We start from the raw sequence: 22,077 nt of genomic DNA, 5'->3' as shown, positions 1-22,077 counted from the left end.
AGCTAAATAGGAGTCAGAGAAGATCTGACTGCGCTTGTCGGAAATGTGCGAACACAATCTGCTAAATTCAGGCTATGTCGGCTCCCTGTTAAATTTTGCCAGCCCGGAGCCCTTCTACTTCCCCAACCTGCGTCCGAATGCGGCTCAACTCGCAAGTCTGTCACCAGCACTCTCCTACACCCGCAGAGAGGTGTGCTCGCTCCCGTGGACTTCGAGTCCATGCGCATCGCCGCCGCAGAGCCGCGCCTTCAGCGGCTACTCTCAGTCCTATCTCAGCAACTCTGTCTCCATCAGCATCAATAGGCATGGATCAGACAAAGCAGCAGCCAGTGAAGAGCCTAGCAAATACTACTTCCAAGACAGCAGCCGAAAACCGGAGGAGAGATGCAGGCACAATCAGTCCTATCCAAGTGATACCAGTGTCCCCTCTTCAGTCAACATTAGCCCTGCCAAGTACGAGTACCCAAATGTGGAAACATCTCTCCATGGCTCGTCATTACATAGTCAAGGCTTTGAAATGAATTCCAACTCTCCCTCTATAAATGAAGGCGTCAAGCAATGTGTGAGCCTCAATGTGTCATTACAGTCATCAGTAACGCCAGTGTGCAACAGATCCTCCGATGGTACAGTATCAATGCCATATTAAAGCGATGACCATTTGAAAAATGCGGTATCCTTTCGGGTTCAAAGTGCTACTTGTCATCTTCACGAGAATTACTTTTTTGTTGAACATCAGTAATCCTTAAAGCAGCCAAAACCACCAGAGAAATAATTATTGTAGATACAAAAGAAAATCCGTTCTGACGAGATAGCAACAAACAATGAAACTCAAACCATGAAGGAAGTCAGTCCATTAGTGATAAATAGTTACGATACTAACATGCAAAATCACATCGTTAATGCATCTGTTTAAATTTTAGCCAACTTTTATAAGATGAAGAGAACACATTTTACTTATAAACCAAAATATCAGGTAGATCTCTTAGTTCGAATCTAAGTTAATGGGTTTTCTGCGTTAATAACGGTAAAATATTAAGGTGATCGGATACCTTATTTAAATATTTGTGTATATTCTACCTGGCTTCTGGAATCGTTAAGTAATTTAATAGTATTAAATTTCGTTTGTAAGTCTAAAGACCACCAGTTTTAGAGAATTCATCCTGAATTGTTCGCAACGATAAGGTGCGAACTAACAAATTACACTCAAATTTTAACTGGCAAACAAGAGAAAATCTGCAGATGCTGGTAGTGTGTTGCTAAAAACTTAAGCGGCTTTGTTTTGAAAGGTTATGGTAATGTATTACATTTTCCTCAACATTTTATTTTCCAATTTCGATTTGCAGGGCTTTCATGGTGCCCAACCCAAGTGAGGTCACGGAGGAAACGTAAGCCATACACGAAGCAACAGATAGCTGAACTTGAAAATGAATTCCTTGCGAACGAGTTTATCAATCGGCAAAAGAGGAAGGAATTGTCTGATAGACTAAATCTGAGCGACCAGCAAGTAAAAATCTGGTTTCAAAATCGGCGCATGAAAAAGAAAAGACTTGTTATGCGCGAACAAACACTGTCGCTCTTTTAGACCAAAGTCTAAATGTGAGTTTTAATGTCGTGAGTTGAACTTTTTAAAATGGTAATTAAGCTTGCTCGCAGAAAGCATGTAGATCAAGAATATCCATTTTTAATGGAAAGGTGCTCTTTTGACGTGCTGTCATATAAAGCAGCAATCTGCCATTACATTGCCACTGCCCCTAGTCCAGGGCGTGTTGGCTTAGTTAAACCTCAGCAGCATACAGGGATTGAGATGCAAACTACGGATACCTCGTGAAAATTTGTTATAGTGGGAATTTGGCCAAAAGGCAAAAAGTTGACTTTTTGTAGCCTGTATCTTGCTGTCCGTGGATAACGTGCCAACGCCTTCTCATCAGCATTGACCAGTTTCAATGATATTTGTAATTATTTCGCTTTTTCGGTTTGTTTAAATTGCCCCATGACTGTCTACTTGAGTAACAAACAGATATTCTGCATTTGGAGAATGTAAGTACAACAGGTAATTAGAATGGAACATTCGCATTTTAACGGTAAATATATAATTATTATGCATGCACTCTATGTAAATTGAGTAATAATAAAACGTATGTCGAAACAAATTTCCATTTGTATATACTTCATGTTCTTTACTAATTATCTTGTAAAATTGGAGCCGATAATCGATTAATTCTAATATGTTTGAAAATCTTATAAGGATGTACATTTGACCAGGAGAATTAAATAAATCTTTCGAAGGGAGCGCGTTTACGGGATATATGATAGCAATGTATGATATGATAGCAATGAGGTTTAATCAGGAAGAGATGCACGAAGTATTTGCATTCTGTGCCAGGTTACAATGTAAGTGGAGCCACATTGTTTTGAAGATTGCGCCGATTTCGGCTGCATTATTCGGAGTTCCTCCACTGAGATTACAGGTGAATTTGTTAATAGCGATAACACAAATAAACAACTGCGTCGGAACTCGGAAATTAAATAAACAAAATACGCGAAGTGCTAATCAGTCACATACTTGCACTTTTCTTGCGTCCTGTGAAGACCCACTCGAAACATAATAAAAAAAGAAAAAAAGCACGCCTCTTTTTTTTATACAATTGATTTATTGCTGTTGTTTCAATCCAGCAACATACTTATTGAAGGGCCGATTTCTAAATATTTCAGTATGTATACGCTCGTTTTTTTTTAATTCAGACATATATTAACTTGGTGCAGCAGTCACGGAACTGGGAAATATCAAATGCCAAACAGACAAATTACATCCTACGTAGTTTCAAAATCAATCGCTTCCAAACGATGGTATTATTATTGTACCAATGTCATTCCGTTACGACACAAGCTCCTCAGTACATTTCCTGATTTTACCGATCAATCTAAGCTATCTGCCGGCCGCTGGAATATTTTGTTACGCGGAAACTGTAAGCATGCTAAATGAAGACTAAACTAAACAAATATATCTCAGCATATTAAAGCGAAAATTGAGTCAAGTAGAAACCGATAATACTTTACACGCCCCATGATCTCCCCTTTTACTTTTAATCTAATGAATTCTGATGTGGATTGAAGCTACTTAATTCTCCCGTTTGGGAGGTATTATCCAAAGTTTCAGTTTTCATGCACAATTAACCATGATTTGAAGGGGAATATTTAGGTGTCCCACGATGTAAGAGTTATCCATTAATTTTAAATTATTCATTTTCCAAATCTGCAGAAAGAATAAACGATCATAAGAGTAATTAATTAAACGCAAACTTGCACGGAACAATTTAGATGAATTCACCTATTCTACCAGTAGATTAGCATTTATTCGATCAGTTAAAAGATGCGGTCTACTTCACTTGAAGCAATAATTATACTCTAATTCATTTAATCTCCCACCTTTTGACGACGACCTACTTTTAACACTACTACTACTACGTCGACTCAGGCTCTTTAGAAATTAAAGTTTCCTGAGAAACATAGCAATAACGATCGACCTTCAAGAATGGAGTCAAACGACAGCAACCTCTGGTGATGAGGATCATTTTGCTTTCCTTTTATGGACAAGATTACGGCGGGATCCTAACAAATGTTTAAATTGACGGCTTCAAGTATGGTAGATTTTTCATTGAAATGTTAATATGAAATTAAGTTATGATTGGCAATGAATGCGGACTGCTGGTGAAACTTCCTGTGCCTGCGTCCAGGCATTTAGCAGAAGATGTAAACGAGAACAAATGAGTTACTTCTCTTTCTAGCAAATCAGGGAGTGGGTGGGCAGAAAGCAGCTAGTGACTTTCAGACTGGGTTCCCATTAAGCACGCACCGTCCAATCTTCATGAATCCTTTAAAACATTCATTGGAACATATCAACGCAAAGAAATATACATACATCAAATGCAATTATTTTATGTTGCATATCTTTTTGAGATTCGGCAACAACGTTTCACCGGATTTCAATATATTGAGAAAATTGAAGGCGAACAATTAGATTTCGCGATATTGACAACGTGCTTATTAAATTCGACTGTTCTGTTGCAGACAACGCATGCAAATAGAGAATTGCGCTGTAAAGAATGCGCCCACATGCTTAACAGAATTAAAGTGATCATAGGGCAAGACTGAAATATTTCTTCGTGGTAAACTGACTTTTCAGGTCCTATTTCCCGAGCTTCATGTTTCTGGCAAGTAAATGAAAGAAAAATTGGTTCCTGTAGCCCAGATGTTGCATACATTCTCCCGTGTTCCTGTGAATTAGGCAATGAAAGGAAAAGCTGTGCCATTGTCTGGAGCCTTTTACTTTCCAGGAAGGCAGGTTTTATGGGAGAAATTCTTCAGATTAGGACACACGGGTAAAGATTCCTGCATCATCTTGCCATATAAGATATATAACGAAATGGCCAAAGCTTCAATCAAATTCTATTTTACTAGGATTAGTATATATTTGCATAATATTCCGTGAGTTGTACTATAAAGTACGTTAAAAATGTACACAGAGTAATTTGCAAATGCGCTGTTCATTAGTTAGGAGAACTCCCAATACAATCGCGATAACGGTAATATTTCCACAGCTCCATTAATTTTAAATCATAGGCTGCACCTTGATATACAGACATATTAAAATATGTCGGTCTTTCCAGAGCCTGAAGTAAAAACTATGAGACCACAAATTCAGTAATATTAAAAATACTTGTTAATGTTATTGCCATTCTAGCTTAAAATATTAATTGGAAATAAATAAAGGCAGGGATTCTAGCATTTCGACATTACGAATTGATTTGTAAATTGAATTAGAATAATATTTAAAAACGTCATCATGCTAATTTATCGACTAGTGTTACCTAATGCAGGATGGTCAGTCCTGAGCGCAGCGCCGAATTTCTGAAAGTTATCCCACTGCATAACACCTTCGATTGCCATTAAATATGAACCAAATTTCCGCTAGCTTATTTACAATCAGCTTCTGGATAAATTTAACTGAGATAAATAGCATTTACACCTACATTTATCATAACAATGTTATGGAATTTTCAGCAGTATTACCCCAAGCTTTGAGAAATTGGTCAACATTCTGTAGAATGCTCAGAATATCTTTTTCATCTCATTTTTATGGTCGAGCTGCCAGACGGTGTCTCTACATGTTCTCCAGATACTGGGGGCGCCATAACAAAGTTAAGGTCAAGTTAGTGTCTCTCTTTGGAGAGCAGAAGCCAAACATGCCACTGACGGTGTACTTTGCTTGACCAATGAATGTTGCTTTCCAATTTGGAAATATTTAATTTTCCGTGCGATGCGAAAAAAAATTGGGACGACTATTTTCCTGGACCGTCGAACTGAAACCATAGGTTGTCGCTTCGAAGAATTGCGTAAGAAAAGAAACGCCCTACAATGCCGTTTCGTATATCGCTTTATGTCGCATGTAAGAGAATAATATGCAAACCTAAGCTATATATTTAAAAAAACACATCTTGTAAAGCGGAATTAACGCTAATTCTTCAACGTTCTGCAGTATGCTAGATATTTGCGGGCAACGGGCATTAAGCTCTGAACACGAGACGAGAACAAAGGCCACGCTTAATTCCTGTTCCGCTCACAGCTATTGCGATATTATTGAACAGTATTCTTCAGTGCCGTTGGCTAATACTATTTGATCGTCCAATGTTTATCACTTATTACATTAAGGCTTTTGCCAGTACATTAAACTTTCACAGTAACTATATTGAATAACAGAAGTCATACTGCAGCCAGAACATAATTGAACAAGTTGTATACTCCATGGCTCTATGAATAGCAACCGCAACGACGTAACTTACCTCAATAAAACAAGATAAATATAACACTCAATCAGGAAGTTTAAAATGCCCATATGCGGTATGATTACGCATGCTATGTTGGATGGGTTGCATTTCTAATCATTTAGCTGCAATAATGCTTACTATTCAATCTTTTAATTGGTTTTTCTGTATTTCTGGAGTGCTCGTTGCCACTAACGATAATTGCAGAGGGTTTTAATATTTTGATTTGAGCTGAGATCATTGCTATTTTAAATAAGCAAAGACCACACTGTATGCTTGTTCTTCTAATTGAAGTACACATGCCTTATGCTGACATCGACCGGATGTCACGTTTTATATGTGTATGCGCCTGGATACACACATGGATCGTCTAAGTAGCTTTTTAATAAAATAGTGGTCTGTATATTCCAGAAAATTTATTCAGTAACCAATAAAAAAAAAGTTCGGTCTCTAATCAACAGTAATACGCTTCTATTCAGCTAAGATAGTAGATGCTAGGGGTTATTCTCAGATTGTTCGAGTTTGATCGTATAGAATCTAAATCAGCCGTAAATGTAGCCATTTGCGTATTTCAATCTGACAGACTTTGGTCATGCGTGATATTTGGTCATATGAGAATATATTACGCAGGTAATGACAAGAATACTTTGACCAAAGCATTAAAAAATAATAAAAAAGAATACGGACAGAAATTTCTGCACTAGTGAACTTTATTTTCATCTATAATAAGTTATTTTTGCAATATAACAATTTACATTTATAGTTACATACATGCTTTCATAGGCTCAATTTTCCTTGTTTGGCGTCACATTCAAACAAGTGCAATGTTGTACTCCGATGTAGATTCGAACGCTTTTCAAATCACAATCTCGCTGTTACGCAAGTCAAACTATATTGGAAATAAAGGTCGAGATGGCTGGAAAGCATCGGCGGTCAGCCGGTTTTAATTCTTTTTAAAAAGGAAAACGATTTTCGAACGTATAGTATATTAAACTTTATAGCTATTGCTTTTATTTTGCAAACCAGTGAAGGAATACGTGCACCTTGAGTAAACGTAGTGTCTTGAGAATATTCTACATTTTGTAGTTCAGCCATGTTTTGCTGTTAGTCATAAGGGGTGGGGGTGGGGTTTGGGTGGGGGTGGGGGGGGTTCCCGCAGTTCACGAGGCTCTAAACTTCAAAAAGTTATGTGATTTATACATTTCCTGTTAGTGTTAAAATATTACGTTAAATTCACACTCGCCGGACAGTTATTTTAGGTAATGTAAATAACAGATTGTCATTTAAAATGCAATATATTAAAAAAGACATTTGCAGATATCTGTTAACGGAAACTTTCATTTATAGAAGTAAAAAAATGAAAATTGGCCTATTCAAAATAGCTTCATTATATTTAACCTCGACAGACATTTCTCCAAGTTCCTGAATCACATCTCGAAATTTGAATTTGATCTGAATGCAGCATTTGCGTCTGTCAACAAAAACAAAATGTTTAGAAATTGTCTTCGTTATCCAAGGAATGTCTTACTGTATTAATAAAGAATGATAACTTATATGCTATCCGACAGAATATGTCGCGTTTTACGAAAATTAATTAGCAAGCTATTAAAACAAAACCGAAGGTTCGGAAGTTTCCAAAAGTACAGATGTATCTGTGACAGACGATGATGCACACATTAAATTATTTGTTCTAAAATTTCCTTTCTCCGGAGTCAGAGCTCAAATCCTTGCCCCTAGGAAAAGAATGCAGCTAACTTGCAACAACTGAAAGTGGATAGGCTAATTTCGAATTATCTGCGGATTCCCAAGGATGGAGCGTAATGACCAAAACTGATATATGGTAATTTCTACATTGGATCACATGACTCGTTTACTCTTAGAATCAATCAAGATGAATTGCACGTCAGCTTACGTTTCCAATTTTTTTCTCTTCCGCCGACCCGTTCATACGCCTTTAGAGTAGAATAGATGGAGCATGTTTAACGCTATCAATCCCGATAATTCGTTCTCGAAACCACGAAAACAAAACATGACTGAGTTTGAAGACCGCGGTGGCTGCAACTCGAGCATGTACCTGCCCAGCTGCGCGTACTATGTTTCAGCCCCAGATTTCTCGGCAGTGTCATCGTTCTTACCGCAGACAACTTCTTGCCAAATGACATTTCCTTATTCATCTAATTTAGCTCAGGTTCAACCTGTTCGAGAAGTGTCGTTCAGAGAGTACGGGCTAGGACATCCGACAAAGTGGCACTACAGGAGCAACTGTGCTCCTTGCTGCTCTGCAGAAGAGATAATGCACAGAGAATACATGCAGCCACCGGCCAGAACGGGAATGTTGTTTAAAAATGATAATGTATACAGTCAGCGTGCAAGCTCAAATCCATCTTGTAATTTCTACACCACTGTTGGCAGGAATGGAATACTCCCGCAAGGTTTTGATCAGTTCTTTGAGACAGCCTATGGGATTTCTGATTCTACTAATTATGAACAGTTGATCGAAAAGCCCGTGTCTACGTGTCAGAGTATTACAACATCTGATAAAGTTTCTATGGGGCAGACGAAAGGAGGTACAACGGAAAAGAACCTCGGCGAGTCGTCGGGTAACAGTGCGGCCGACAAAAACAGCCTATCCAGTAGGTGCAGTGGTAACGCAGGGTTAGAATATAGGGCCAACACATTTTGTCTCACAGATTTTATGTGAAATTTTATAAGCAGACGCAGGATTTTATATACCCTATAAGATCCTATAAAGCTATAATGCTTGTTTACGATGGGAAACCAGTTTAGGTGGGCCTTTTTTTTTGAATATGCAAAATCATGAATACTCGATTTTAAGTTCTGCAATGATTTCTGTACCACATTCTAATTTGTTCAGTAGTTATTTCTGTTGTTTCCGTATCCATTTGCTCGTGCATATAAGACAAAACTTAATTCGGGATTTGTTCCTTTACTTTCAAAATTAATATCGCTGTACAAGAAATTAATTAAAACGTGATTAAATATATTCATTAAACATCTTTATGAAGATTAATTTGTGGCAGCGGTGTATAACCCAATAGCACCGCCTGGTTTTACACCATTTCGCAGTGAGCTTAATTTGGTACAATAAAATAAAGGCGTTTATTTGTATAAGATTATTTGTAACATTTTTTAATCTTTCCCCATCAGCTGCTCAGCGATCCAGAAAGAAAAGATGTCCGTATACCAAATATCAAATCCGGGAACTTGAGCGAGAATTTTTCTTCAATGTCTACATAAACAAAGAAAAACGTTTGCAATTGTCGAGAATGCTAAACCTCACCGACCGACAAGTCAAAATATGGTTCCAGAATCGGAGAATGAAAGAAAAGAAACTTAGCAGAGACCGCCTGCACTTTTTTACTGGTAATCCTTTATTGTGACTGTGATGGATTCCCTTTGGCCGAATCTTCACTGCCTTAGTCAATATTTATTTACACAAGGAGGGGCTGCAGGTTTGATGGACCAGTTTTGCTCTTCTGATGTGGAAAACAGGTTAAACAATTGACATAGAATTGGATTTGGGGTGACACGGTCGTACAGACAACATGGGCGCAAAATTAATTAGGGAACGTTCTTACCTCAGCATTGATGTTATTCTGTTCCAAAGGAAGAAGCTCAATTCTGCGGGACATTCAGGGAAGATAAAAAAGCATTTCATTTTCAACAATAAACGGAGGTAATTGAAGGCTAAAATAGTATATTGTTAGTTCACAGCGATGGGTCAATCAGACAAGATAATATGTTCCATTTCTTCTTTTAGTAATTGTATAGGCAAACTAACCAGAACTGTTTAAGTTGTGTATTCTGATGGAAAGAAAACACGTATTTATTACTTTATCTTTCTGCATTATATCATGAGTTAATTATAATATACTGTAGATAGGGACGTTTGAAGGAAACGTGATATTAAGAATAATGTTTCCGAGTTACACACTAGTTGACATTTCATGTTAAGTGCATGCGATAGGATATCTTTTATTTACAAATGAATAAAAATGTTATTCAAAATCTTTCAAATAAAACATTTTAAAAAGAAATGACCATTTGCATTTTTATGGACAAATCCGACGCAAATGGTTCTCAAGTCCACATTCAAACCTCAGCATTATTATTGGGTTCTGAAATACATCGGGAACCAAATATTGCACCATATTAGATCATCGGGGAAACAGTGGAAATCTAAAATATAATTTAGGTTGCCTAATCGTCTATTTTCAGCATGTTATACCTGGTTCTCTAGTTTCACATCTATGGCAACAACCATTTGTGATATAGCCTTGATACAAAATGGAAACATAAACGCACCCAAATAAAAAATTTCTACTACAGATGTAAATCTTTGAGTTAAACTAAAGTTTTGCTTTGATTATATGCACAATACGCAGTTTAATTTGAATTTGAATACTGGAAGTAATATTATTTCCATTTAGCACCTGGAAATTAATTAATAGATCTATTTGAACCACTTGTGAATAATTAAAGACAAGTAGCAACGTATATGCAAAGTTTGCAAAAGGGATAAATGCATAATAAAGACTTAACTGCTTAATAAGTTTCGATAACCTGAAGCTCACCACAGAGACTTTGAAGAGCAAGTAAAGCTTCACAAAACTCTTCGAAAAAGAATTGCCAAATTTCCTTGCCGCATGACATAGCATTGTTGTTTACAGAACCTTGAACTGTCTAGACAACATCGTAAAGTTCACTACTCGAAACAGCTTAATGGCGACTTATTGCACCTTCTAGTCACTAAGATAGTCTTCCGCATTCTATACGAAAGAAAAGGATCGTAGGAAATCGAAGTAAATAGGATCGTCTCGATAATTTGAAAAAGAAAGAACGCACAAAGCCAGTTACATCTATAACGTGTGATATTTGGAAAAAAATGTAAGGAAAACAAAATCCTACATAAATTAGTCGGAGTAATCTGCTGAAAGTAAGGAAGACCTGGATGACGCACAGAAAGTGGCATCGTCTCGAGAGCATGCTAAAGCATATTTCATGAAGAGGGTGCTTACAACGTTGCCTTTGAACTTCTATAATGTCAAGGTCAACGCCTTTAACCTTTATGAAGACATAGGCGCCTGGTGGCTGTTGGGTTGTCCTTACAACTTCCCTATCAATGTAAAACAGAAACCTCAATATTTATAACATTCTACTGCAGTGCGCGAGCATAAAACTCAACTAGTAAAATACGAGCCTATTCTCTGTTATCACCGTGAAGTTGTGTATTCTAAAGAATACATTCGACAATACTCTTCAAAGTGGGCATGCAACATACAGTAAATATAACTATCCTTTTGTTCTTATTCTTAAACTCGGTATAGTTTACTTGCATACGGACTGAAATATTTATCGTATGCCTGTACACTACACCAATCATCCGCGAGGGTCATGGTTTCCATAGAAATGGGCGAAAATGTGATTTACGACTTAGTGGGTGAAATTTTCAACGTCAATCTAACCCTTAGACATTTTCTCTATCCTTATAATGTATAATTTTGGTCAATTATTATTCTTTGCATGTCTTAATTCAGTAAGTCATATATGATTAGATTAAGCTGAAATAAAAATACGACAGACCAGCGAGCGGAATTTACAGTGTATTCTTAACATTGCCTAGATGGTTGCTTATAAAGAACCACACGGGGGCGCTCTGCAGCTCAGAACCAAGACCGGATTTACAGTCGATGTCTGTGACAATGGCTTTCGGGGATGAACATGAAATTAACCGAAATCATGTTAAGCCTAAAGCGGCATAGCTCTTCCCGTTGCCGCCAGATATCTGGAACAGCAGTCCGAAGAAGATTCTAATTAGCTAAATACAAGGGAGTTCATCACAATGGTAAACTGCGATTTGTTTCACTAGTTAAATTAATTGCTCGTTTCGAAGAAAATAAACCTTTACGTTATAATTGTAGCGAATACAACATATATTTTTTTCATAAAATATTCATGAGTGCTATTCGGAGAGATATATAAAATTTTACTCAGTTATTTGTTAAGCTGCTTGATAAGGTTATGGATGAAGATGTGTGGAAGTTACATTCATGGGGCCGAAACAAAGGCTTTGTAGCGTGCCCAGATTCAAACTTGGACGGTTACTTGTCTAACAGGTTCACATAATAATTGTGAATGTGCAAAGACAACCTAACACCGTTAATTTGAATTTCCAGTGAGGACAATTTAGCAAAACGTGGGAACTGTTGCATCGAACAGATAAATGCTAAACAATGATTCATATACCCCGATATGGCTGGTTGAAAAGGCAGCAGACATATTAAACGAGTGCTTTCTAATTTCTGTTTTTCCAGGATCCCGCCTGAGAGTCCCCTGCAATCCAGAGTGTTTTACAAAATTATTAAATAAATAGTGATGAATTTCATCTAAAATTTCAGTTTGTACTGACTGGATAATGGGGTTATGTTTAACCATTATATTCGTTTCGTTAAAAGAAGAAAGAATAAGCAGTTTTTGTCCCAAAATCCCTTTCTTCCTTTGCATAAGTGGAAATACCGCACCAAACACGCTTTAGCAATGAAAACATCTCACTGACAATAGGAGACAAACAATATTTGTTACAATGACTGAAATAATTCTTTTTATATTCTATGAAATGTTCAAATAGAATCAAACGCATAACCTCTGTACATATTTCATGTGTGAAATCTTCATCGCTTTGAAAACAAGTATGGTTTTAGAAATTTGTAATCTATTTTCTAAACAAGGATGTATTCTTTTTCTCGCGTTGGATTTGCCCATATTGGAAACTTACTTCTTAATAGATAATGGTTGATCAGAGTAATCAGTAATAATACCCTCTCCAGATCCGATAATATCTATTCATTGATTAAATATGCTTTTCACGCTCGATCTACGCTAAGGAGCCTAAGATTCTGGCCTTGATTCCTTTTCTCATGGCGAAACTGGCGAGTTCTTTCCTAGTAGATATGATCGTACATTTTAGTCCCGTTTTGTTGGAAGATTTTTCGATTCCATTGTTCTCGTATAGTTTCACCTTCATAATTGTTTAAAATGACGAGAAACTGTTATAAAGCAGCTTGTTTTGTCTGCCTGTACATTTTATAAGGTCATTTTAAAAACCTGCGTGCGGTTTACTCGGATTAAACAAGGCCAAATTGCGTGGACGTCTATCATTCGAAACGCAGGAAAGTTAATTCTCTAGTAGCAACATTTGTCTACATAATTCCTTGATTGTTTGGTGATAGCAAAAATCGCAAATGTTTATTTAATGTGACAAGGAGTGAAGTGATTTAAATATGAAGAGTTGTGTTGTTAGTAATTCGCAATTTGTAGCCAAGCATAATGAAAGCGGCGGCCGTATACACAATAAATTGGCTTTCAGACACAATTTAACTGCAAACATTCGATGAGCAAAAATATTTCCGAATTATGTACAGGTGGTAACAGTAAAGGAAAGTTTGCTAAATGCAACTGAGGTGTCACTGACGAAAGCTTAACGTTCATTTTGTCCTGACGTTTATGAGATATTCGGATAAAAGGAATGTTCTCATAATCCTTTCTCCATTTATCTGAAGAAAGCCCAGGGTTAAACTGGCGGCATGCTAATTGTGCTAATAATCTTTAACTTCGAGATATGCTTGTAGGAAATGCTCAACGAGTAAAGGTAAAACTGAAGCATACAAATGGCTGGCAGTGTTTGGGCCATAGGACCACATCAGTTAGACTAATGGGGAAATAAAGAGGAATGCGAGCCTCCAAAATTGATAGGAACAATATGCTAATTAATGAAATCAAAACAATTTTATTTGATTAAATGATTGCAATGATTTAAAATCGCACGATCAGCATTTTTAGAGAACATTTTATTAAGGAAAACTGTTATTATAGGCGGCGCATTACAGTCAATGGGGGAGAATGAGGACTCATATTGAAAATTAATATAGTTCTCTCCCTGTTTCCGTTTAACTCTATATCCATCTAGTTACTATTATATAAAATCCTACCAGCAAAACACATTCCACATTAGTGCTTTAAAATATTACGAGGTTTTAATTAAGCTCCGTCATTAGAACCAATTTAAAGAGTTACATTTTTGCCATAAACAGCTTATAACTACGTTATTAAACATGGAAGTATCATTCGGAGACCAATCAGTCACCCTACTATCTCGATTCTGCTAACACAACAAAAAATCCTTTGCTAAAACTTGGCTTCACGTCGGGTGATATACCCAAATGATAACCGTAGTTTAATGCTATAATAATCTCCCTTGCCTACAAGGACACTTTATATTTCAAAGAACACATAGTCATTAATTTCAGTGCGACTGTACTCGTTTTATTTTATGGGTTTTTTTATCATACGGGAGATTTTCGGATACTAGTTTACAGACACAATTTTATTTGAGTTCATTGAAATTAACAGTTATCGTATATCAATCAGAACTTCTTGAAAACAGTAAGTTAATTTGTTTAGTTGACAAACAAACTTTGACGATTACTACGAAGGAATTTAAAGTCTGATCACACAGTAATCCGCTACTATTAGTTTTGCTAATGATAGTAAAATAATAAAGTTGGAAATAAATAATAAATATACACAGAAATATAACAAGATTCCTACATGGTCATTCATAAATGAAATATATCCACATGCATGCACCAATATATTATAACGCATCCTACGTAATATTGCGGTAAAAAACGTTGCATCATTTTAGCGGCTAGAGCAGATGTTGCTGGTATTAATATAGGTACGGCTTTTACTAAGCAGCGAGTTGCCTTACATTGGATGGAAAAGAGCTCGTGGAGAAAATACTTCTGAACTCTGCGTGACCTACTTTAAGCTCAAGTCATCGTTTCCATCGAAAACGCTGTAAAATATTGACAAAGTGATTTGTATCTAAAAGCAGTTTTGCATTATGCCGACCACAAGACGTCTGTCTTTCAAGGCTACACGAAGAGTCTGCTGTCTGAAAATAGTGCCGCGTTAGTTCCAAACGTAGGGCTTCCAAAGACACTGTTGGTTGTTTACATGTTTCTGAATGCTTACAAGATCACCGTCAGCTTGATTTGGTTACCATGATTCCAAATATCGTCGAGAGTGAGAGGCATTAGATAATGTAGAAAGAGCCACGCGCAAAGGTACGCAATGAGCTGAGAATCTCTTATTGCATATTACTGTAATTTAAGTATCATATTCTGCGTTCTCTCTCCATGTGTTTACTGAATGGTATCCGTAACATTTATTTGGCGGTGTTGAAACAGTCTGTTTCATTTTATTAACATATTAGCTACATTGATATTTAAGTTGAGCAAACTTTGAGGGTTGAGTTCTTTGTGAATTAATGTCAGAGGAAGCATTAAAGACGTGAACTGTAAATTGCAAACACGAGAATATCTGCAGATACTGGAAATTCAAGCAACGCACACAAAATGCTGGTGGAACGCAGCAGGCCAGGCAGCATCTACAGGAACTGTAAATCTCATTGATTTGTTTTCGCCTTGTAATTTACTTCTAATCTCCATGTTTTCGTCCGAAGTTCGAAAACTCTAGGTGAATGAATATTTAAATTAGTACTGTCCTTTGGCCCTTGCTTGGAAGACTAGTTTTACTTGGGAGCATCAGTAATTTACATGAACATTATCAAGACGAATTTACCAATATCACCAGACATACCCGGTCTCGTCTGAGTGCCTTACAGTCCCTTTGCATCACATGGATTTTATCACATTGGTTGCTTGTCCGCCCTATTGGGTGCGGTCTTTCAATGATTCTATAGTGGTTCTTAGATTTACTGATTATGCCAGCAAGAAAACGAATATATTTGGTGACATATATGTACTTTGATAATACATTTACTTTGAACTTTTAAACCTTATTCATATTATTTTGTACGCAAGTAAGAATAGCCCAACAATCTTCAGAGTCATTTTCATGGTTTTTGGAACTTTCCGTCACCCAGGTTTGATTCCTGGGGACAGTGAGTTATTTCAGAGAGATATAAGCCCCCCGGGATCCAGATTATCGTGTTTCACTGCAAACACTTTGCTTAAGTGAAATATGCTGTATAGCGTCAAGGAGCCACAAACGAGGTTGGAATAACTGTCTGACTTGACATAACCGTCGGAATAGCCATCACTGAATTTAAAATCCCAAAGCGAAGCCAAAAAAGGGGAGAAAATTCATAACGCAAGTATCAATTTGTAGGTGTACGACAACCGATGATCTGCTGCAATTTGCATCCATTGGTGTGTGACATACATGATCGTATATACGTATTTAAATACTAATGTTCACTGTCATTATTTAATTAATTTTAAATGCTTCGCGAAAGACAAAGTTACACAGCTCTAAAACAATTTTTAGGCGTTATAACTATGAAAGAAACGACGCGGCACGGACAACCTTGACCCTGACACTGGCGCCTTCTGACTTCTTTGTGTGAAGTAGGAAATACCGTTAGTTTTATGTGGGGGGTCAGAATGCTCCCCCTTAGCTGGTCCCCACCGAGAAGATTCTCCCAATAGTCAGCCACCAATGCATATTGCCATTTGGCAAATTGCTGCGAGATACGAAGAGTTCGGAAAAGCACTTGGTAGGAGTTGAAATACAAACTACAAGAGTACCCGTCGAGCTGAACTCAATAAGCAACGAGCGCTGAGAAGCATTCAGAGAGTTTTTGTTATCTTTCACAATATTTTGCCTAGAAGATTCTTCATACTTGGGAAGGCGTTATCATTCATGAAACTACCGACCTGCAACAGGGAGACGTGGTAAAAATTTAACCTTAAGGGAGAGCTTTTAGAATAAAGCAATAAACGCACAGCTCCCAATTATCTTTATTAAAGGTCAGTCCCCTGCCCCAACAAATAAATGAGAAGAATCGCAAATGTAACGCTTCCTCCGCCATAGTCTTAAACTTCAAATGTCCGTGTAAATTTTCGCACCCAAGAAGTGTGCAATGTCACCCCCAAGGTGTGTATTGATTTGGCCTAGCACAGATATTGTATAATAGAAATATCAGATTTCCACCATGGTGGGATTTTGAAGCAGATCCAATCTCTGCTGCGGGCATTTCGTTTTTACCTCTCATGAAGATTTGATTCCCTTGTAATGAAATAGCGTTAAATATTTGCAGCTGTGACATGATTATACGTTTCTGCAAGAGCAACCAATCTACCGGTGAATACCAATAAGGATGGAAATGTTGATCCCATTCATTGACACACTTGTTCAAGAAAAAAAAAACACTGCATGGCCGGCCCGGTTCTACATTAAAATAAAATAGACCGCACACAATGGACTCCCTCGCGCTTCCCAGAACTGCAAAAGGTACCAGAAGTCCGCTCTGCAGTCGTTTCATTGCAAGGAGGTGTACGGTTCCCGGGAATCAGACATTTCAGCAATTGTTTTTTTAACGATAGACTTCTTTTTAAATGCTGTTGCAATTCTAGCAAACGGAACAAAACCCGAGCTTTGACAATTTTCTTGTTGGCGGCAGAGATATCCGCATGAGTTGAAGAATTTTAGTCGGGCTTTGTGCGCAGATTCCAATGAAAAGGAGCGGGAGCCGCATTTGAATTAGTTTTGTAGGTGTCGCTGTTGACCGCAGTTAAGATCAAATTCAACGGCCTGCCGATCATGTGACGTACGGGGAGGTAGAGCTTCAAGGCCACATTCAAATTCCATTGGCTCAGTAGTCATGTGGCTGTACAGAGGCTTCCACAATTACACAGGGAATATTTTGTTAGAGATGTCAGCTTACAAAGGACATCCTCTGCTTTCTTCAAATTGCTCTCCAGAATGTCCTGTCCCAATAGCTCTCCCACTACTAACTCGTTTTTAGTAGATTCCCTGATTAGTGCTTGCAGGGGTGACAGCTTCTACTCAAGCAGCTCCCTATACATGCCGTCGAGCACAGATATGGGAACTTACGGAATGCAGACTTGTGGACTGCTCCCGACTATGACCAAACGAGGAGAGATTACCCACCAAAATATGAATATGAACGTCCATCCGTATTTACCTCAGGTGGATGGTTGGGGTGACCCTTCAAGACCGTGCCGAATTGAGCAACCTGTTACTCCACAGATGCCCACGTGTTTTCCGACTAGCATCAAGGAAGAAAGCACTTGCTGCATGTATAATTCTGATAAGCGAGGCAAACTCAATTCTGCCGCAGTTCCCACCTATCCCAGGCTGGTGTCCGAAAGCTGTTCAATTGAGAACCCCGAAATTCCCATCCCGGGCTATTTCAGGCTCTGCCAGGCTTACCCACTGGAAAAGAGTCTGGATTATAATCACGCCGGAGAGATCAGTTCAAATATAGCGCCGCACTCAAGCCCTGGGTTCATCGGTAAACTTAAGGTGCCCAACCAGACTGCAAAGGAGACGAAAATAAACGAGAAGCCAAACGCACAGGAATCCATTAAGGGAATATATGTAGAAAGTCCCGAGCCAAAACCGAGTTCACGGGAGCCCAATGCAACCGCTAAAGAAGGCGAGTCTGGCTCCGAACTGTCGGATAAAGAGGCTGAAGGTGAGCATTTGAAAGATTTAATGCGAATACAGCAGTATTGTAAAGCTTACACTGACATTAAAATGCGGAACTTTATCGTGGAAATAGACTTGGCAGGTGGTGATCCATTATATTGTTTTTAAGAAGGCATATTGTGCGTTCAGAAGAAATGTTTGCTCAATAATGTCCAGCAATTTGTTAATGGCACAGTAAAGGCCACTACAGATAGGAGGATGCCTACAGTATTTATACGAACCTTTCTGTACCATGGACAATATTTATTAAAACCAAATATTCATATATTAATCTTTCAGGCACACCTTAAATCCTCCTTTTATGAATGCGAATTACTGGCAATATTTCTGATTTGGGGGGTTTGAATGGCGCATGCCAATTTCTGTTAACATTGTCAGGTGGTCCTAAGTATTTTATATTAAATAATATATATTTTATATTAAATATATTATAGCCCATGGGATAAAGTTCCATTCAAATGCATTGAAATATATGCTAGCCATTTATGATCATAAATTCGAATTAAGCTGCGCTGTAAGAGCCAGCGATGATATGTATAATATGAAGATTTACCTCCAGAGTGACTGTCATCATATTTGTACCGTCAGTACTAAAGAATCACTAAATTTAGTTATGAAGTTGAGAAATGATCTATTGGCGAAAAACTATCGGTGCGTTGTAACCTATAGCATTGTATTTAGCTCGCAGGTAATAAATTCACGGGCTAATACAAAGTATTTGTTTGACTTAGATAATTATTTGAAGATTCACAAACGGTACAAATTAACACTGTTTGCCTTTTTCCAAATATATACTTTATATTGTCTAATCTACTAAATCAGCTTTATTTCAGAATTGTAACAACATCTGTACTGTTTTAATAATTTGCCTATTAGTAATTAACTTATTAATTTGTTGCAATCTGCGTACAGCTAACGGTGTTGCTTTTTTAGCTTTTAATCTTATCAGCTGAGACTTAAATGCATTGGATTGTGTAAGAGGCATAATTGTTAAGAATCTCATATCTTGTTTCTTACTTCTGATAGAAGAGGCCAAAGCTCCGATAAGCAACTGGCTAACAGCAAATAGTGGAAGGAAAAAGAGGTGTCCTTATACAAAACATCAAACTCTGGAATTAGAGAAAGAATTTTTATTTAATATGTATCTGACTCGTGAGCGCCGTCTAGAGATAAGTAAGAGCGTGAATCTGACCGATAGACAAGTGAAGATCTGGTTTCAAAATCGTAGAATGAAGCTGAAGAAAATGAGCAGAGAAAACCGAATTCGAGAACTGACCACTAACCTGACCTTCTCGTGAGCGTGAAACACGAATTCGAACGTGACCCAGTGGGAGTTTCATTATGGGGATTGTGGAATAAGTCTGTTTATTCACTCTGGGATATTGTCGATAATTCTGTTCTCAATGTTTTAGCGTAATAGTTGTCTGAAAGAACAATAGCACGTTTGCCTTAGCAGGAATATTTTTATTTAAGAATGTTCTATTGAATATCGGGCTAACAACTTACTTTGCTTAGCAGGCAAAACTTAAGCTATTTGACATGATACGGTCTTCGTGCAATTTGAGAAAACTTTACGGTTCATCAGAACACGATTTGACGTGTTAATTACAGTTACGCTGAAAACATGGTCCTATAAATATAATGTTTAGGTCTATAGATGGAACATTTTTGGTTGGTTTCTGAAAAGTGCGATGGAGTCGTAATGTAATTTTTCGTTTATTTATATGCATGCCCTAAATTATATCTCAACTTCTCTACACGCCTTTTCAAGTAGGGGACTCTTTGCTAATGGCCATAGGCAGACTTGCTAAGTTAATGTGGACAATATAATCAAAATGTTTAATTACGATAGATAGGTCTTTCTTCTTCTTAAGCCCATCACCCCTGTTGGGGCATAGGCCGCGGGCAGCAGTTTGGCAGTGTCCTCTGTCCTGCGTTCGTCTTTCAATCTTATAAGGTGCAGTCAGTCCATTGAAGATCCTTCTTCCTGCAGGGATGAGGTCTTTGGAGCTTCTTCTGGCGTTCCTGTAACGCTGTTTTTTTCATGGGAAGAGGTTGGTAGCTCCATCACCAACCCTCCTCCTTTCGCAGTCGGGCTTGGGGCCGTCCATGGCGGAGTTAAACACGTCTTTGGTTTAATAAATTTAATACATTTAATATCATAATGCAATTCCATATCATTTCCTAAAACATCATAAAACAAAGTACAGTTGACAGTCAAGTGACCAATATTAAATCCGCAGGGCAGTTTTCTCTATTCAAATTAAACCAAAGAGCAGGATTAGCCCCGGGAGCGTGCCCCATTTGGTAAAGGGCACACAATTTATAAATGCGCGCATTTATTTATCAAAATATTACTTTCTGCTCCCGAAATGTGTTTCAATAAATACGAATGTCTTAATAATTATTATCATAACCCCTCTACCAGAATATAAATTGGAAATATCTAAACTGATGTTTTGGGAATGAAGTGCAAAAAGTCATTTGCTACATAATGTATTAGTCTGTACATAATACTTTAATGCATTAACTAAGAAAAAGTTCACCGCTAGATTTTTTTTTGTATTTAACTTTAACCATGGTAAAAAAAAAAGACATTTTTCGTTGAGTCCTTAGTACTGGTAAACATATATGTCATATCTAGCACTAGATTTTTCGACTTTTTCGATGTAAATGTAATTCATCTGCTCGCGTTATATTATCCGGTCAGAAATAACATGAGTATATCTGGTTGCAATATTTGATCAAGTATTGAGAAATATTTTCGTTTATTCTGTCCAATCACAGTGACATCCTGTAAATATTATCCGCTGAAAATAAAATAAAATAATACTTTTAGTGACGAGGTAAGACATCATGATCCTTCTAACGCATGCCTTTCTGATTATAATGCATCTATGAAATAGAATTTCTCAACTCATTTAGAAGCAAATCAAACTGTAAATCAGAATGGGTAAAAGGGAACAGGGGATAACGGTTTAATTCGTTGCATTCCTTTTGTCAAAAAGGTCCAATCCAATCAATAAAGCGCTTTTACAGACAAATTACCATCTCTGTTTAATAATGTGCATCATTTTTCAACAAAGGCATTTCACTGTACATTCTATATCATGAAAACACAGAGATCTATGTTTTTAATTGGAAGTGGAAAATACAATAACTCCGATAAAACGTTGGTGTCATATACGTTATAAACTTGCTAAATTAAACAAACTAGCGTTGGTGCATACGATTATTGCAGGTTAAACACAACAAAACCGAGAAACATTTAAAATTACTATGCGTACGCGGGCAGCACTAAAACATAGTTATGGAATTGAAACCAAATCTAACTCACCAGTCAGATAAATCATGAACTGTGAAAGAAAATATTATTTTTACATAATTCGAATCAAAGTCTGAAAATTTGCATGCTTGTTTAGAACAACACTTTTTTCAACTAATAACACTTTCTTCAACACCCTCCCAGTAATGCTAAGTAAGTTATTGTCACTCAGTTTGTTCTACATGAGAGGACAAGAAAAAGTCTAGACAATTTGTGACTAATAGTTAATTTTCTATATTGAAATGAAGAAATAAACAAAACGGTTTCCTTTTTTAGTAAATTTAAACTTATTAACAGTTGAGTTTTCCTCCATAATAACTAGAGTTTTAAACGTGATATACCGAGTTGCAGAATCCTGCTCAGTTTAAG

General features: G+C 37.3%; 3 protein-coding genes across 3 annotated transcripts; all 3 read left to right on the top strand.

The window, feature by feature from the left end:
• The first annotated feature begins 43 nt into the window (after window positions 1–43).
• On the top strand, window positions 44–1,594 carry LOC140198635 (homeobox protein Hox-D12). The gene is made up of 2 exons (XM_072259636.1): window positions 44–623; window positions 1,344–1,594. Exons 1-2 carry the CDS (start codon window positions 44–46, stop codon window positions 1,580–1,582), a joined length of 819 nt encoding a protein of 272 aa, XP_072115737.1. The 3' UTR covers window positions 1,583–1,594.
• A 6,196-nt stretch (window positions 1,595–7,790) lies between these two features.
• hoxd11a (homeobox D11a) lies at window positions 7,791–9,807 on the top strand. The gene is made up of 2 exons (XM_072259638.1): window positions 7,791–8,455; window positions 8,991–9,807. The coding sequence occupies exons 1-2, from the start codon at window positions 7,798–7,800 to the stop codon at window positions 9,221–9,223; spliced, it is 891 nt and encodes a 296-aa protein (XP_072115739.1). The 5' UTR covers window positions 7,791–7,797; the 3' UTR covers window positions 9,224–9,807.
• Window positions 9,808–17,568: 7,761 nt separating this feature from the next.
• On the top strand, window positions 17,569–21,430 carry hoxd10a (homeobox D10a). Its single transcript, XM_072261800.1, is given in 3 exon segments — window positions 17,569–17,620; window positions 17,623–18,369; window positions 19,410–21,430. Coding segments are annotated over 3 exon segments (1,056 nt in total). The 5' UTR covers window positions 17,569–17,583; the 3' UTR covers window positions 19,682–21,430.
• Window positions 21,431–22,077: the final 647 nt, after the last annotated feature.

The sequence above is a fragment of the Mobula birostris genome, chromosome 6 (genome assembly GCF_030028105.1).
Source record: "Mobula birostris isolate sMobBir1 chromosome 6, sMobBir1.hap1, whole genome shotgun sequence".
Taxonomy (NCBI): domain Eukaryota; kingdom Metazoa; phylum Chordata; class Chondrichthyes; order Myliobatiformes; family Myliobatidae; genus Mobula; species Mobula birostris.
Note: the sequence above shows the minus strand (reverse complement) of the source record. Positions and strands in the feature narration are given on the sequence as shown.

Bases quoted from the DNA above. Each gene is read 5' to 3' on its own strand.
- LOC140198635 (XM_072259636.1), top strand. From the start codon at position 44: ATGTGCGAACACAATCTGCTAAATTCAGGCTATGTCGGCTCCCTGTTA. The intron at 624-1,343 runs GTACAGTATCAA...TTCGATTTGCAG, and splicing joins GTGCAACAGATCCTCCGATG to GGCTTTCATGGTGCCCAACC.
- hoxd11a (XM_072259638.1), top strand. From the start codon at position 7,798: ATGTTTAACGCTATCAATCCCGATAATTCGTTCTCGAAACCACGAAAA. The intron at 8,456-8,990 runs GTAGGTGCAGTG...TTTCCCCATCAG, and splicing joins CGACAAAAACAGCCTATCCA to CTGCTCAGCGATCCAGAAAG.